Here is a 16495-nt window from a genome sequence, read left to right on the forward strand (position 1 = left end):
TACGGAAATCGGGTCTCGGAATGGAATCAGGGTCCGGGCTATGAAGTGACCCTAGCTTATTTTGTCCCGATTGATGATCCGTAAAGTCAGATCAAGATATTAATGACCTAAAACATATAAATCAATGATAGAGGGGGTTCTCACATGGATTTAACACACTAATTTATTTGTTGATTAAAACAAAACAAAATGGGGTGTCTACAGATGCCCCTCTTTGGTAGAGATGACGTAGTCATTGAATACCAAAGTTAAAAATGACAGAACCATTTTGCGTAGTTTTAATCGACAAAGGACTCTCTAGATACAACGCACCTTAACATAATGCAAAACCTTAGATGAAACCCTAGAACTTGAATAATAATAAAAACTCGATGCGGCGCCGTTCACAAACGGGCAATTAGAGAATGAGATATCATTTTCGAATGGATTCTGAAGGGAAAGGACAAAGATCGCTCTCAAACAGTTTTTAGAAGGAGATGAGACGCCGCTCACAAGCGGGTTCAACGAGGATAAGAAGCATTCCCAAATGGACTTGGATAATGAGGCACCGTTCACAAACGGCCTCAAGGAGGATAGAAAACCATTCACAAATGGACTCGAGAAAAGAGGCACCGTTCACAAACGGGCTCAAGGAGAAGACAAGACCATTCACAAATGGACTCGAGAAATGAGGCACCGTTCACAAACGGGCTCAAGGAGGAAGATACCATTCACAAATGGATTCGAGAAAAGAGGCACCGTTCACAAACGGGCTCAAGGAGAAGACAAGACTATTCACAAATGGACTCGAGAAATGAGGCACCGTTCACAAACGGGCTCAAGGAGGACGATACCATTCACAAATGGATTCGAGAAAAGAGGCACCATTCACAAACGGGCTCAAGGATAAGACAAGACCATTCACAAATGGACTCGAGAAATGAGGCACCATTCACAAACAGGCTCAAGGAGAAGACGAGACCATTCACAAATGGACTCGAGAAATGAGGCACCGTTCACAAACGGGCTCAAGGAGAAGACGAGACCATTCACAAATGGATTCGAGAAATGAGGCACCGTTCACAAACGGGCTCAAGGAGAAGACAAGACCATTCACAAATGGATTCGAGAAATGAGGCACCGTTCACAAACGGGCTCAAGGAGAAGACAAGACCATTCACAAATGGACTCGAGAAATGAGGCACCGTTCACAAACGGGCTCAAAGAGGACACGAGACCATTCACAAATGGACTCAGAAAATGAGGCACCGTTCACAAACGGGCTCAAGGAGAAGATGAGACCATTCACAAATGGACTCAGAGAATGAGACACCTGTTCACAAACGGGTTCGAAGAGAAGACGAGACCATTCACAAATGGACTCGAGAAATGAGGCACCGTTCACAAACGGGCTCGAAGAATTTTAGGGATTTTTTTATGAACTTGAATTTGACGTAGGAATGGATTTTTATTTTTATTTTTTAATTAAGGATTTGGATTTGATAAATTTTTTTATTTTTGGAAAATGAGGTACCGTCCGCAAACGGGCTCAAGGAGAAGATGAGACCATTCACAAATGGCCTCGAGAAAAGAGGCACCGTTCACAAACGGGCTCAAAGAGGACATGAGACCATTCACAAATGGACTCAGAGAATGAGAAACCTGTTCACAAACGGGTTCAAGGAGAAGACGAGACCATTCACAAATGGATTCGAGAAATGAGGCACCGTTCACAAACGGGCTCAAGGAGAAGACAAGATAGCTTCAACAACGAAGAATTTAGAGATTTTTATGAATTTGAATTTGACGTAGGATTGGATTTTTTGAATTGGGGATTGGATTTGATGAATTTTTGATTTTTTGAGAAATGAGATCGGGGATGTTACAGATCGTGCTTGACAAAGATATCGGAAACTAGGACTTTGACGAATGATGAAACGGCAAACCGTGACGAATGATGAAACGGCAAACCAAAGAACCATTACTAACAAGAATGGATTAGAAACACTTTTATGAAACTTCAACAAGATTTTTCTCAAAGAGACTGCTGGTCTTGTCTTTGGGGATTTGGATGACTGAAACCTTGAACAAGACACTTGAAATTGGTAATCTAGAACAACGGCTCTCTTGGATATAATCATGGAAAAGTGGGACTTGCCTCTTGATAGGTGTTTAGATAAACATTTCTTGACCAAGATAGTATTTAACTAACTGGAAGGAAATTCTGAATTTTAACGGTTCATCTTTCTGAGAAATTGGCTCGACCATCATTGCATCTGAGGCTCTTCCAAGCTTAAGATGTCTTCCTGGAGTATGATCTTTTTACGGAAGCTGGGCTTTCTGATGTTTCTACTTCTGAATTCTTCTGGGTTGATCATCTTTGAAATGAAGCTGTTTGACTGGATTCTCAAGCTCTTTCAGGTACAATCGCAGGGAGCTGACGAAGCCGGGCCTCCTTCACCGAGACAGTTGCATCATTTTGGACACAAGGACGACGATTGACTCTTTTTAAAGAGAAAACTTAGATAAAAGACACTACTCAAAGGATTGAGGAGCTCTGAAGGAATGAACATAGAATAACAACGATTGATTAACTATACTGACAGACACAGTAATGCTTCTGACTTAGTTAACGTTTTATTTGGTAAGTCTATCCTTTCAAGGAATATTTTTTTCAATTGGTAAACACTGGACTTTTTCCTTAAAACAGTAATGCCTCAATGATTTAATTACAACTCCTAGGATTGCTTAGCTCCAATGCCCCCCAGTTTTGAGGATGTCACTTGAATTTGCTTGAACTTCAGTTGATCTTCAGTCCTGATACCGGCTGTAGCCTTCTTACAATGATTCTCTTACCATGACCAAGTCACCTCTTCAGGGTTTTTAACTTGGCGGACCGTGGTAGCCTTAACTTTTGCCTGAACCGCCCTTCTAGGTTTTCGATTCAGCAGGCTATCCCCTTAGCTTTTGCCTGAACCGCCCTTCTAGGTTTTCGATTCAGCAGGCTATCCCCTTAGCTTTTGCCTAAGCCGCCCTTTCGCGTTTTCAACTTAGCAGGGAATGATCTTAAATTTTGCCTAAACCGCCCTTTCAGGTTTTCAGTCTAGCAGATCTTCAAACTCCATTTTTTTTTATTCATCATCATTTTTTTTTTTTCGGGACCTAGATCATTAGTTCTGAACATCGGAAGGACTTTATAGGTAGGATAGGGCTTTTCAAAGAATGGCTTAAGGTTCAACAAAGATTTCGACCGAACCTGTGAACAGGTTGCCTACATATCCCAAGGTAGGAATCAGGTCGTGTGTAGTTCAGGGCGAATGCCCCTAGTTTGAAGATAAATTGTTCGAAGGTTTATTGATTTTTCTTTTTTTTTCTTCTTTCTGGAATAATTGACTTCTCTTCTTTAGGAACTTGTCCCCTTTTTTTTTCTGAAAGGATTGAATTTCTTTTTTTTTTTTTGGATTGATTGAATTGCTTTTCTTTTTTGAATTGACCGAACTCAGTTTAACCGAGCTGCCTACGTACCCCAGTGTAGGGATCAGGTCTCGCGTAGTTCGGGGGAATGCCCCAAGTTTGATGGGTTTTCAAGAAAATTTGATTTAGGCTCGAAGGGTTTGCAAATCGGTATTCTTTTGACATTGGGTTTTGATTTTGGGATTTAATCGGCCAAAGGAGGCCTTTCGATGTTCAGATTGGGAATCGATCTAGGTTACTAGAGTCCCTCTGGTACTGATTATTTTTTTTTCTTTTTTGTTTTTTTTTTTTTCGCGGAGTTTGACGGCATTTCCAGGTAAGAGATAATGGATCTTCTTCTTTCAAGATTCTAATACGTGCTTTTGACTTTCATAGAGCGAAACTTGTTCTTTGACATCCTCCATCTATGGATTCGTACTCTCGATATCTGATGATCACTTTTCATTGTTTGCTCTTGAACTTTTCATCTTGAATTTGTTGGCTTTATGAATTTGAGAACCAAGGTCATTGATTGGAAATATGAAAGTTGTTTCCACTCTATGCCCCTTGTATAGCATATATCTTCTCACTTTCTTCATTTTCTTTGAGCTTTCCATCTATGTCTTGCCCCTGGTATCGGTTGTAGCTTTTCTAAACAATCTTCTTATTCTTGAAATAATTTTATCAATTCTTCACACTCTTTAGAGGGTAATGTATTTTCAATCGGCATTCACTGAATCAAAGTTTCAGTGCCAGTGTTTATCATTTCAATTTCATCTTTGAAAGGTTGGGATTGGCGCTCCTCCTCTCGTTCAAGTAATTGCTGTGACTCAAGTGGAGTTTCGTCAATTTTGTCCTCATTTGAGGAGGGAGTCTTATTTTAAGATCAGAAGCACACTTAAGAACAGACACAAGTGAACTTTTTGGAACTGACTGAAATTTTATTTAAAGAAAAGCTATTACATCAGACGACCTATCCTGAACATGCTCACGATTCACAACTCTAAATAAGAAAGAGAAACAGAAGATAACTTGCCTGGACTAGGCATTGACCTTTAACTGTAAGACCGGACTCAACAATTATACTGACCATGATGACTGACTCAACATAAAATAGTAAGTGACTAAAACTTTGACTGCTGCAACTGTTTGGCGTTGAAGGCTCGGCGAAGGCTGGTTCGTTCTGAACATCATCATGGCTGATACTTTCAATTTTGGACAATGATGACTGATTCGCATAGGGAAATGCCCCTAGCTCAATGATTCTGAGAGTGAACTCTGAAGGACTTAGCAAAATAATCTTGAAAAAGGTAGCCCCTAGAGGAGGAACAGACCAGGGGTACAAGCAAGATTGGATTATCTGGACCAGGCATGATCAGATCATGAGAACGCATAATCGAAAGATTGTGAGATTCTGCATCTGCCAGTTAGGGGATGGCATGAAGATACGATCGAATCGTATGACAGAAGAACGAAAGACGCACGATCAAAAGATTAGATGAGATAGCATAAGATTGCTTTCAACGGATAGATCATGAATGACTAATCCTATGAGATCTTTGAAAATTATGGGATTTATATCCTAACCCAAAGGGAAATTTTTTTTTTTTTTTTCACATTTTATCAGTGTTACCTGAAGGCATCAACCCTAATCCTAATCTATCGGAGTGGAGAGAGAATCTCGACTCATGACTTTGTTCGTGTATCTAAGGACCGATCGTGACCATTGGAAGATGGACCACGGCCTAATCTAGACACCAATGGGTAGGATATCCTAAACTAGGCTCACACACATGATGCACATGTGTTCGTATACTACATGCATGTGTGGGTTAATCTAGGGGTAAGGCCAAGAGTTCCCTTAGCGCGAATCCCTGTTCGATATACTGTACCAGTGTCCGGCGTATCAGTACGTGAACAAGAGATCCGTTTACGTACCATAAAGGTACTAGGCTAAGGGTGGAATGCTTCTCTAGCACAGAGGCACCAGGTGATGAAATCCCAGTCAACCATGCTAGATAACACTCCGGGTTCCTAAAATAGGATGTGTGTGCATGTGAGATGCAGGGTTTAGATGCAAGTGATGTAAGTGTGTGCAATAAGTTCGCGCAATCTATGATGCCTTCAGGTTTTATTAAATTAAGTTCGAGTAAAATGTGATGAGAAAATAAAATAAGACAAACTAATCTAACAAGCACAAGCATAAAAGAGATAGAGTTTTCATGAGCCAGTTAAAATAGATTCAAATGAGTTATCCTTTGGAATTGTAATGAAGTTAGGTGGTCCCCAGCAGAGTCGCCAGACTGTGGTACCCTGATCCCGCGAGAGGGGTGTGGGGCGCGAGCCGCCGCTCTCTCTCTCTTGGTCTCTCGTATCCACGCGATTGGCGTGTGCATTTTATTATTGATTTGAATTAATCTTTCCTGTGAACTTGGGATCACTAAGGCAATCCGAATTCCACACGAAAGAGACTGACAGAGTCGCCACCTAGATGTGGGATCTAGGACCCGTAATTAACCAGAAATCTAGACTCGCTACCTGGTTACGAGAATGGAAGGTATGGGGAGTTATCCGCCACATGCACCATTCCTGCCCGATAATCGGTCTTCGATTCCAAAAGCTAATTCTTTTAAATTTATTTTAAATGGCTCATTCAACTCTATGTTAATGTGCGAACTAAGTGACATGCATCCTATGATCTAATTTTAATGTGAATCCTAGATGTGTATCTTGATTTATTAATTTGTCTGGATTCATTCTAAGTGAAAGTTCTCCTAGAATTCTAATTTCATGGAAAATCCTAAGTGATTTGATTAAGCATTTACAAGAAAATTAATATACAAAACACCACAATTTGTTTGTGGTGCCGACTCGCGGGTGGTATGCCATCAGACATCCAAGCTGCCTACGTACCCAAGCCTTACTGGGATCAGAGTCGACGTAGTTCGGTGCATTTAAGCTAAGCTACATATGCCTAACTCAACTAGGACACCGATCTAGACGGGATTGACTGTTTCAACAGTTTTAAGAGAAGTTATTTAATTCAAGTTGAGGATTTTATTATCTTAGGATTTCATCGAAGATGCTATATGATCCTATCTAAATGCAAGTTGTCCCTTAGACTAATGCAGGTTAGCCTACATCCTAGTTTACTAGGCTTGTCCTAGGGGAAGATTGGGTGACTAGTGTAACTAGACCTATGGCACGGTTGCTATACATAGCAAGCGTCCGTGATGAGGCTGGACTCCTAACTCTAGGACTCCCTAAAACTTAGGACACAACACGACACGACACCATTGTTCCTAAATTGGGCTCTAAGGGTTCTTACGACGGAAACCATAATCCAATGGTTCCGAGAGACACGAGATGAATCGAGATGATGAATAGTGTGAGGGGATGAGAAAGATAGAGAAAGGTGCGACTGAACTTGGGAGTGCCAAATTGCCTACGTACCCCGTGATGGGGATCAAGCCACACGTAGTTCCACTGGGGAGGTTGCTTGGATTTTGGAAAACAGGTTTGGTATTTGGATCAAGAATCGGGTTTGTATTTGAGCATTGGACTTGAGATTCAAAAACATTGATATAGCAATGAGATTTTGGAATTGGGAATTTGCATCAAAGAATTGAGCATATTGGAATCATCAAGGGTTTGAATTTTCGGAATTCAAAGTGGGCGGGCTTATGAGATTCGGCCAAATGGATTCAGACATGCGACTCGGATTGTGTTGGGATATGACTTGGTTGGATTGGGTTAATGGTTAGGGTCAAGTGAGTCGGGTCTAAGTTAGGAGCAAACCCGAGACTAGCCATGGTCTAACTAGGAGGAAGCAGGGTACAAACCAGGGTGCGGACCAGGGTGCACCAGGGTGCGAACCAGCAGGGAACCAGGGTGCGAACCAGCAGGGAACCAGGGTGCGAACCAGCAGGGGAACCAGGGTGCAACCAGCAGGGAACCTGGGTGCAACCAGCAGCGAACCTGGGTGCAACCAGGGTCTAACCAGAGTGCGAACCAGCAGGGAACCAGGGTGCGAACCAATATCGAACCAGGGTGCGAACCAGTAGGGAACCAGGGTGCAACCAGCAGGGAAGCAGGGTGCGAACCAGTAGGGAACCAGGGTGCGAACCAGTAGGGAACCAGGGTGCAACCAGCAGGGAACCAGGGTGCGAATCAGTAGGGAACCAGGGTGCAATCAGCATCGAACCTGGGTGCAACCAGCAGCGAACCTGGGTGCAACCAGGGTCTAACCAGAGGCTAACCAGGGGGAAAACAGACCCTACATGCTTCCTAACATGGTTTTTCTTTTAAAGTAAAAGATATGCATGAAAACAGACCCTAAATAGAATTGAAATAAATGCCTACCTCTTTGGAAACCCACTTTGTGTTTGATTTTTCTTTGATGGTAATTCCTTGAAGATGATTCCTTGCTTGATAATGACTGCTTTTGATATATATCACCCAACGTATAAAATCACCCGATCCGGCAAGGATGGCCGAACCCTTGAAGAGATGAGGGAGAGGGATGAATTTTCTAAGAGAGGGGTTCTTTTTCTTCTTTTTTTCTTTGGTGAGATGAGAGGGTATTTATAGGAGAATGGGATAGGAGGTTAGGTGAGGTTAGGTGAGGTTAGGTAAGGTAAGGTGAGGTTAGGTGATGTTAGGTGAGGTTAGGTGAGGTTAGGTGAGGTTTGGATGGTTATGATGGGAGGAGAGGTTAGGTGAGGTTAGGTGAGGTTTGAATGGTTAGGATGAGAGGAGAGGTTAGGTGGTTTTGGATGGTTAGACCCAGGTCATGATCTGCCATTGATCTAACGATTTACGGAAATCGGGTCTCGGAATGGAATCAGGGTCCGGGCTATGAAGTGACCCTAGCTTATTTTGTCCCGATTGATGATCCGTAAAGTCAGATCAAGATATTAATGACCTAAAACATATAAATCAATGATAGAGGGGGTTCTCACATGGATTTAACACACTAATTTATTTGTTGATTAAAACAAAACAAAATGGGGTGTCTACACTTTCCAGATACGAAAAGGACATGCTTGCCTTTACAGGCTGTGATCATAATTTGACATCAGAAGAAAGTGAGGAGCTTCGGCAAATGCGCTACGAAGTAAGCCATTGGAAAGAGAAAGAGATAGACGGATCTGAGAGACGGAAGCTGGGAGGTTGCCCCCTGACCCCTAGAGAGACTTCTCTTCTGCTCAAGGGATTGGGGTTCCCTTCAAGCACCAGAATTTACTTGGTGGCTGGTGAAGCCTTTGGGAAGGACAGCATGCAATTTCTTAGGGATGAATTCCCCAACATTTACTCTCATTCAACTCTTTCCACAGAAGAGGAGCTAGACCCTTTCAGAAATCACCAAAACATGCTTGCTGGATTGGACTATGTTGTTGCTCTTCAGAGTGATGTTTTCCTCTATACCTATGATGGGAATATGGCGAAGGCAGTGCAGGGTCATAGGCGCTTTGAAGGCTTCAAGAAAACCATCAACCCAGACCGGTAACATTTTGACCAACCTCTGTTTTTATTGAAAAATATGAACTCTCACTTAGATAAGGGAACTATGCTGAAGGTCACTTCTACAATCAAAGCTAAAAGGAAATTTTTGGGTCCTACAAGGAGGGAGCATCGGGGCATGTATGCATGATCAAGATCGTTGATCTTGTAGAACATCATGAGGCAACCCACATTATCTTGGTCCCAACCAAAACGGACATCCCATGTGTAAGATAAAGGACTACAAAAAATCAACGGTTTTGCTTTTCTTGGGTCTTTCCAGCTACTTAATTTCAAAATTACAACCTTATTTATACCATTTCTATCACATGCATCACACATGCCTGTCACTAGTTCACCACCTTATTTTTGACAACTCTCTGCCGTAAATTTCTATTTCTACAGTGTTTTTTCTCCCTCTTTTATTATATGCTGATTGATTCTTTGCTCTTTGTACAGGATGATTTTTGCAAAACTTGTTGATCAATTCGATGAAGGGAAGATCTCTTGGAAGAAATTCAGTTCCAAAGTTAAAAAGGTGCACAGAGATCGAATTGGAGCTCCATATTTGAGAGAGCCAGGAGAATTTCCGAAGCTGGAGGAGAGCTTTTATGCAAATCCTTTGCCTGGCTGTATGTACGAGAGACAACAGAACAGGAGATGAAGACTAAATTCCAGGCTCTTGCTTTTTCATTTAAATGTGTGTCCAGGACTGGGCATAATTGATCCAAAGAGGAGTTCTCAGAGCAGCCCCACTATTACTATGTCAAGAAGAAACGGCGAGCTTATACTCCCAACCCTGCAAAACAGTGGCTCATGTTTCCATCCCAATGGAAGTTCCGTTGTCGGGCAAATCTACCATTTCAAGTCTTCGTGAAAGCCATAAGATGAGAATGAGCTAAAGCTTAAATTGCTTAAATTACTAGGGGGAACAGAGGAAACAGAAAACACGGTCGTTCTACAGATTTTTAGCCACATGGAACTCTGATAAGAGGCATCCTTCATTACTAAATTCATTCGTGGAAAGTGTTATCGAGGTTCTGTTTGATTCTTTAGAAGGGTTTTGTGGATAATGTATTCATATTTCTGCACAATCAAATAAAAGGCTGCTAAGGCAAGCGATGATCTTGAACAGAGCTATGTCCTTTGACGCCGTTGGTATGAATTGAAATGAAAATAGGAGTTCAAAGTTCTTCCCTCAACTGACTGCAGTCTATTCTTAGTATTTACCATTTTTACTCATCCGCTTGTTTCTGATGCTTCTGTCCTAGAGGTACCATAAAAAAAATTGCCCTCAGGAATTCGGTCTAAATAATCAGGAACTGCTTCCAACATCATAATTATGTATAGGAATGACTACTGTCTTAATTTAGCTATGATATTCGTTTAATCGAACTCTTTCTAAGCTATTTGAAGAATTGCCAAATCCAACAGATAGAAATCTACCCTGGTTTGGGATTCTCAATTCCTTTGAAGTCTCTTACAGACCATCTATGCTCAGTGTATCAAAAACTGTAAAAGGTTTTGAGCTTTTTGGGATCTACAATTCATAATAGGTCTCTTATAGACCGTCCATTTCATACTTTATCGAAATATTTCAACTGTTTTGAGGTTCTAAATTGTTTTAATCCCTCCCTCCCACAGAAATAAGCTTGTCATATTATTTAGGGAAAATTCTCAAAAAAATGTGATTTTTATCTGAAAATCTCATAAAAGGGTTAAGTTGGCTAATTTCTCAAAAATGGGTGAAACGCATCCTAATGAGTGTTTTAGGAGGCCCTTGTGTTGGTTTTCCCTCCAAGAAAGTAAGCAACGGATCCCAATACATTTCACCTAACATTTTGACCCCTCTCTCTCTCTCTCCACAACAAGAACAATTGAGGGGCCCCCAAAATTCTCCTCCTTTGTGAGTTGGTGCCCAAATCCAACCCACTATGACGATGTACCGTCCAGACCATAGGATGATCCAAGCAGTCCAATTGATAGGCCACATCGTAAATAGGTTGTGTCCCAAAAAACCATTTCCATATGATGATCCTAGCCCTCAGATATAAAGAGAAATTGCTTATTATGGAAACCTCTATACATTGGAGGGTTGTGATCATCCTATGCAAATGATTTTTGGGGCACAAGCACAAGCCATTAATATTATGGCCCATCAAATGGACGGCTCGGATCATCCTATGGTCTGGACGGTACACTTCATTTTAAAAATATGGGTAGAGCCTAAATTGGGTTAATGTTACTGTACGAACCACACCATAGGATGATCCAAACCATGGACAGCTTGGATCATCCTATGTTGTGGACGGTACACTTCAATTTGAAAAATATAGGTGGGGCCAACGATTGGGCCTTAATGTTACTGTATGACCCTCCAAAACATGGACGGCTTGGATCATCCTATATTGTGGACGGGCCTTAATGTTACTGTACGACCAACTCCATAGGATGATCCAAACCATTCATTTGATGGGCCCCAATGTAAATAGGTTGTGCCCCAAATATCATTTCCATAGGATGATCACAACCCTACAATCTATAGAGGTTGCATAAGATGTAGTTTCTATTTAGATCGAACGGCTAGGATCAGCCTATCGAAATGATATTTTGGGACGCAACATATTTACGTTTATGGCCCATCTGATGGACGGTTTGGATCATCCTATGGTGTGGTATGGGTGGGGCCTACGTTGTGCAAAGATGGGCCCACCATTCCACCAACGGTTTCTGTTGGGCCCACCATCTTTGAACAACGTAGGCACCACCCATACCACACCATAGGATGATCCAAACCGTCCATTAGATAAGCCACAATGCAAATAGGTTGTGCCTAAAACAATCATTTCCACAGGGTGATCTAATGAAATACAATGCAAATAGTATTGTACGGGTGCGAATTTGTCATAATAGGTCGACCTTTATAGCATATGTACAAACAGGTGAGAATTTGCCTTGATAGGTCGACCTTTTCACCATTTGACAAAACAGGTAGGAAGACCAATTACAGGTCGACCTTTCCACCATTCTGTCAGACAGGTGTAAAACATGTGAAAAGGTATAATTAGTGGTTCCTAGGTATAATTAGTGGTTCCGAGTGTTTAAAATCCAATAAATACAGTCATTCTCACTTTTTATATTGGTTTTGACTGCATAACTATTTCAATCTCACAATTTAAACTCTCGGAACGGAACAAGTATTAGGCCATCTAAACTATTAACCACTATAAGATCTAACTGTTTAGACAACTATTTAACTCATAGTTTGGTAATTACAGCAGAGTAGGTAAGCTCGAACCTATAGCTGGCCGACACCTGTCCTGGAGTAATAACTCCCCAACTACCCCAGTTTTTCCTCTATAAAAGGGCTTCCAAAGGTCATAAAAGGGGTAATAACTTCTCACCCACCACTCTTAAACTCGGTCTGCACTCCTGCTCATACTGACTTGAGTGTCGAAGGGCCTGTCCGGAGTAACACTCCGGGTTGGTCATTCTGACCTCGTTTGCTTCCGTGCAGAGCACAGTTCCGCAGGACTCACTTCCTTCACTTCGGCTCCTCGGGCCCTCCAGCTCGGCTCTTACGTCACTGTCATATCTGTTAACCGATTTTAGGCCTAACAGATTGGCGCCATCCGTGGGACCACGAACTAAAAGCTGTTCAAATCCCCTTACGAAAATGGCAGGACGGAGGAATGCTCGAGTACCAACTGCACAGGCTACCCGCGCCGTTCTACCTCACAGAACCCGGAGTGAGCGAATCGCCTCACAGGTGGTGGCCGCTTCTGCTACAGCCGAGCAGAGGTCTGCTCGCTCGGAACACCTCAATCTTACGCCCACTCCGGATCAAGTTCAAGCTCTTTTTTCAACAAATGACGGCTCTCGTCGGTCAGTACCAGCAGCTACTCCATGCGCCTCCCCAACCTCCTCCAGAAGCTCCGCGACCTGTCCAGGAAAGGCCAAATATCCACAGGGGAGAGCCAGCGCGCCACGGTGAGGACCGAACTCACCACTCCACGAGACAAGTCCAGCACTCCAGAGCCAGGCACGCCCATACAGAACCTCACCATCGCCGAAGATCACGGTCCCGCTCTGCACGAAAGCATCGAGCCCAGGAAGACCGCGCGCCACGGGAAAAACTCCGACCTCATCGTAGGAGTCCGGAAAGCCAGTCCGGCTCCGCGGCGAGCCAGTCCGTGGAGAGAAACAGGTCACTGGACCGACCAGACCGTAGAGCTGATCCGATGCTACGGAGGATGGAAGAGATGGACCACCGGATATAGGAGCTGGCAAAGGATCAGAGCCGACCCATTTCTAGGGTGTTCTCAAGCAGAACGTCGTTCACCGACGACGTCATGGGTGCCCCAGCACCCAGAGGATTCAAAATGCCAACTGTCCCGCAATACGATGGGACCACTGACCCTGTGGACCACTTGGAGACGTTCAGGACAATGATGCTCCTCCACGGTGCGTCAGACGGCTTCCTCTGCAGAGCATTCCCGACGACCCTGACTGGTGCGGCAAGGGACTGGTACTCAAGGATCAAACCGAACTCCATCAGCAACTTCGATGACTTAGGGGAAGATCTGGTCCGCCACTTCATGAGCAGCCGTAGGCCAAGGAAAACAGCAGCATCCTTGATGGCCTTGCGGCAGGAGGATAATGAACCTCTGAAAGCCTTCGTCAGCCACTTCAACAGGGAGGCACTACAAGTGCCAAATCTAGATCCCTTAGCCGCTACAAACGCACTTCTCGCAGGTGCTAGATCTAATGATTTCCGCCGAGCAGTGGCCCGTCGGAATCCGCACTCACTAGCAGATCTAATGGCCGGGGCAGAGGAATATCAGTGGAAGAGACACTGGCTGCCCTGGACTCAAATCGGAGGAGAACCTCTGAAGACAAGAACCCTACTAAACAGCGTAGGGATGACAGGGCCGTCAGAAGAGAAAAGTCCCCCCAGAGGAGGGAGGAGAACTTCACCCCTCTCAACACCTCCAGGAGAAGCATACTGGCCGCAATCGAGGGAGAAGAATTCGTAATATGGCCAACCAGAATGATCTCCAAGGGAAATAAGAGAGACCAATCAAAGTACTGTCGGTTCCACAGGGACCACGGTCACGACACGGACGAATGCAGGCAGCTCAAGGAAGAAATCGAGCTGTTGATTGGCCGGGGCTACTTGAAAAGGTATGTCCGAAGTGACGGCCACAGAAGAGAGCGCAAGGAGAAAAGTCCCCAAGGCCGGAGCCCTCGGCGGTCACAGCCACCCCCTGCCCGGGGTCAATCTCCTCCGCCATCCAGTCCACAACCAGAGGCACACCGATCCCAGCCAAGGGGAGTCATCGGCACGATTATGGGCGGACCCGCCGCTGGGGGCACATCATCTGCTGCTCGAAAAGCATACGCACGCCGAGTCAACGCCGTGCACACATGCAGCAAGAAGATGAAGACGGACAATGAGATCTCCTTTTCAGATGCGGACCTCGACAATCTGATACTGCCACTCGACGATGCCCTGGTCTTAACCTTGCTCGTCGCAAACTGGGAGTTGAAGAAAATCCTGGTCGACAACGGGAGTTCGGCCGATATTTTGTACTATCTTGCTTTCGAGAGAATGATGATAGGTGACGACCGCTTAAGGCCGACGAACTCAGATATGTTCGGTTTTTTAGGAGAGGTCGTCAAAGTGGAGGGACAGATTGAACTCCCAGTCCTCATCGGAGAGCCGCACTGCCAAGATTTTGCCATGGTCAACTTCCAGGTAGTGAGGGCCACTCCAGTCTATAACGCTATCTTGGGACGACCCGGGAAGAACTTAATCCGTGTAGTCGCTTCAGCGTATCACCAGAAAATGAAGTTCATAACGCCAAACGGCATGGGTGAGGACAGAGGAGATCAACCACAGTCCAGGGAGTGCTATGCCATAGCACTCAAAAGGCAAAAATGCATCGGAATCCTTGCCGATTGAACTACTTGATCTGAGAGACGAAGCACAGGTGACTGAACCCGCCGAAGACCTCCGCAAAATACTATCAGTAGTAGGCTACCCGGCGTCAAAGTGACTTTGTAAATATACACTGAATGTGAATGATAGAAGCTCTTTTGCAAATCTCTTCGTACAACTTGGAAACCCAATTCACTAAAACTCGGGTACTCTGGAAACCCAGTTCACTAAAACTCGGGTACTTGCTATTTAGAAACCCAGTTCGTTAAAACTCGGGTACTCGCTGCTTGGTTTGCCATGGCTCGTCTCCGCAAAGATCGGGAGCGCACTCCTGGTCCGGAACTAGCCCGGATACAAAAACCAACGCCGCTTGGAAACCCAGTTCACTAAAACTCGGGTACTTGCTATTTGCAAACCCGGTTCGCTAAAACTGGGTCATCGCTGCTTGGTTTGTCACGGCTCGTCTCCGCAAAGATCGAGAGCGTACTCCTGGTCCGGAACCAGCCCGGATGGAAAAACCAACGCCGCTTTGAAACCCAGTTCACTAAAACTCGGGTACTCTGGAAACCCAGTTCACTAAAACTCGGGTACTTGCTATTTGGAAACCCAGTTCGCTAAAACTCGGGTACTCGCTGCTTGGTTTGCCACTGCTCGTCTCCGCAAAGATCGGGAGCGCACTCCTGGTCCGAAACCAGCCCGGATGCAAAAACCAACGCCGCTTTGAAACCCAGTTCACTAAAACTCGGGTACTCTAGAAACCCAGTTCACTAAAACCCAGGTACTCATTACTTGGAAACCCAGTTCGCTAAAACTGGGTACTCACTGCTTGGTTCGTCACGGCTCGTCTCCACAAAGATCGGGAACGTACTCCTGGTCCGGAACCAGCCCGGATTCAAAAACCAACGCCGCTTGGAAACCCAGTTCACAAAAACTCGGGTACTCTGGAAACCCAGTTCACTAAAACTCGGGTACTCATTACTTGGAAACTCAGTTCGCTTAAACTAGGGTACTCGCTGCTCGGAAACCCAGTTCGCTAAAACTGGGGTACTCGCTGCTCGGAAACCCAGTTTGCTAAAACTAGGGTACTCGCTGCTAGGAAACCCAAGTTCGCTAAAACTTGGTCATCCTAAGCCGTTCAGAACATCTCCAGCCGGACTCGATATAACGCGTGGGTAAAAATTAACCTGAAGAAGGTTCATCCGTCATCTCCAGCCGACCAGGATATAGCGCAGTGCGCTACAGGACAAAATTTAGGTCATCTCAAGCCGAACTGGATATAGCGCAAAGCGCTACAGGACAAAATTCAGTTCATCTCAAGCCGAACTGGATATAGCGCAGTGCGCTACAGGACAAAATTCAGTTCATCTCAAGCCGAACTGGATATAGCGCAGTGCGCTACAGGACAAAACTCTGGTCATCTAAAGCCGACCAGAACTCGGTGTGATTCGCTACAAGACAAAATTCAATTTCGTCTTTTAGCAGATTGCGCTATATTCAGTTCATCTCAAGCCGAACTGGATATAGCGCAAAGCGCTACAAGACAAAATTCAGTTCATCTCAAGCCGAATTGGATATAGCGCAGTGCGCTACAGGACAAAACTCTGGTCATCTAAAGCCGAC

The 16495-nt window shown here is 44.4% G+C and overlaps 1 protein-coding gene across 1 annotated transcript; it reads left to right on the plus strand.

Moving 5' to 3' along the window:
- Window positions 1–8464: 8464 nt before the first annotated feature.
- Window positions 8465–10286, plus strand: LOC143880874 (O-fucosyltransferase 35-like). The gene is made up of 2 exons (XM_077383849.1): window positions 8465–8937; window positions 9394–10286. Exons 1-2 carry the CDS (start codon window positions 8474–8476, stop codon window positions 9596–9598), a joined length of 669 nt encoding a protein of 222 aa, XP_077239964.1. The 5' UTR covers window positions 8465–8473; the 3' UTR covers window positions 9599–10286.
- The last annotated feature ends 6209 nt before the right edge of the window (window positions 10287–16495 follow it).

The sequence above is a fragment of the Tasmannia lanceolata genome, unplaced genomic scaffold, assembly GCF_043159265.1.
Source record: "Tasmannia lanceolata isolate RefF3 unplaced genomic scaffold, GAP_Taslan_0.1 ptg000007l, whole genome shotgun sequence".
Taxonomy (NCBI): Eukaryota; Viridiplantae; Streptophyta; class Magnoliopsida; order Canellales; family Winteraceae; genus Tasmannia; species Tasmannia lanceolata.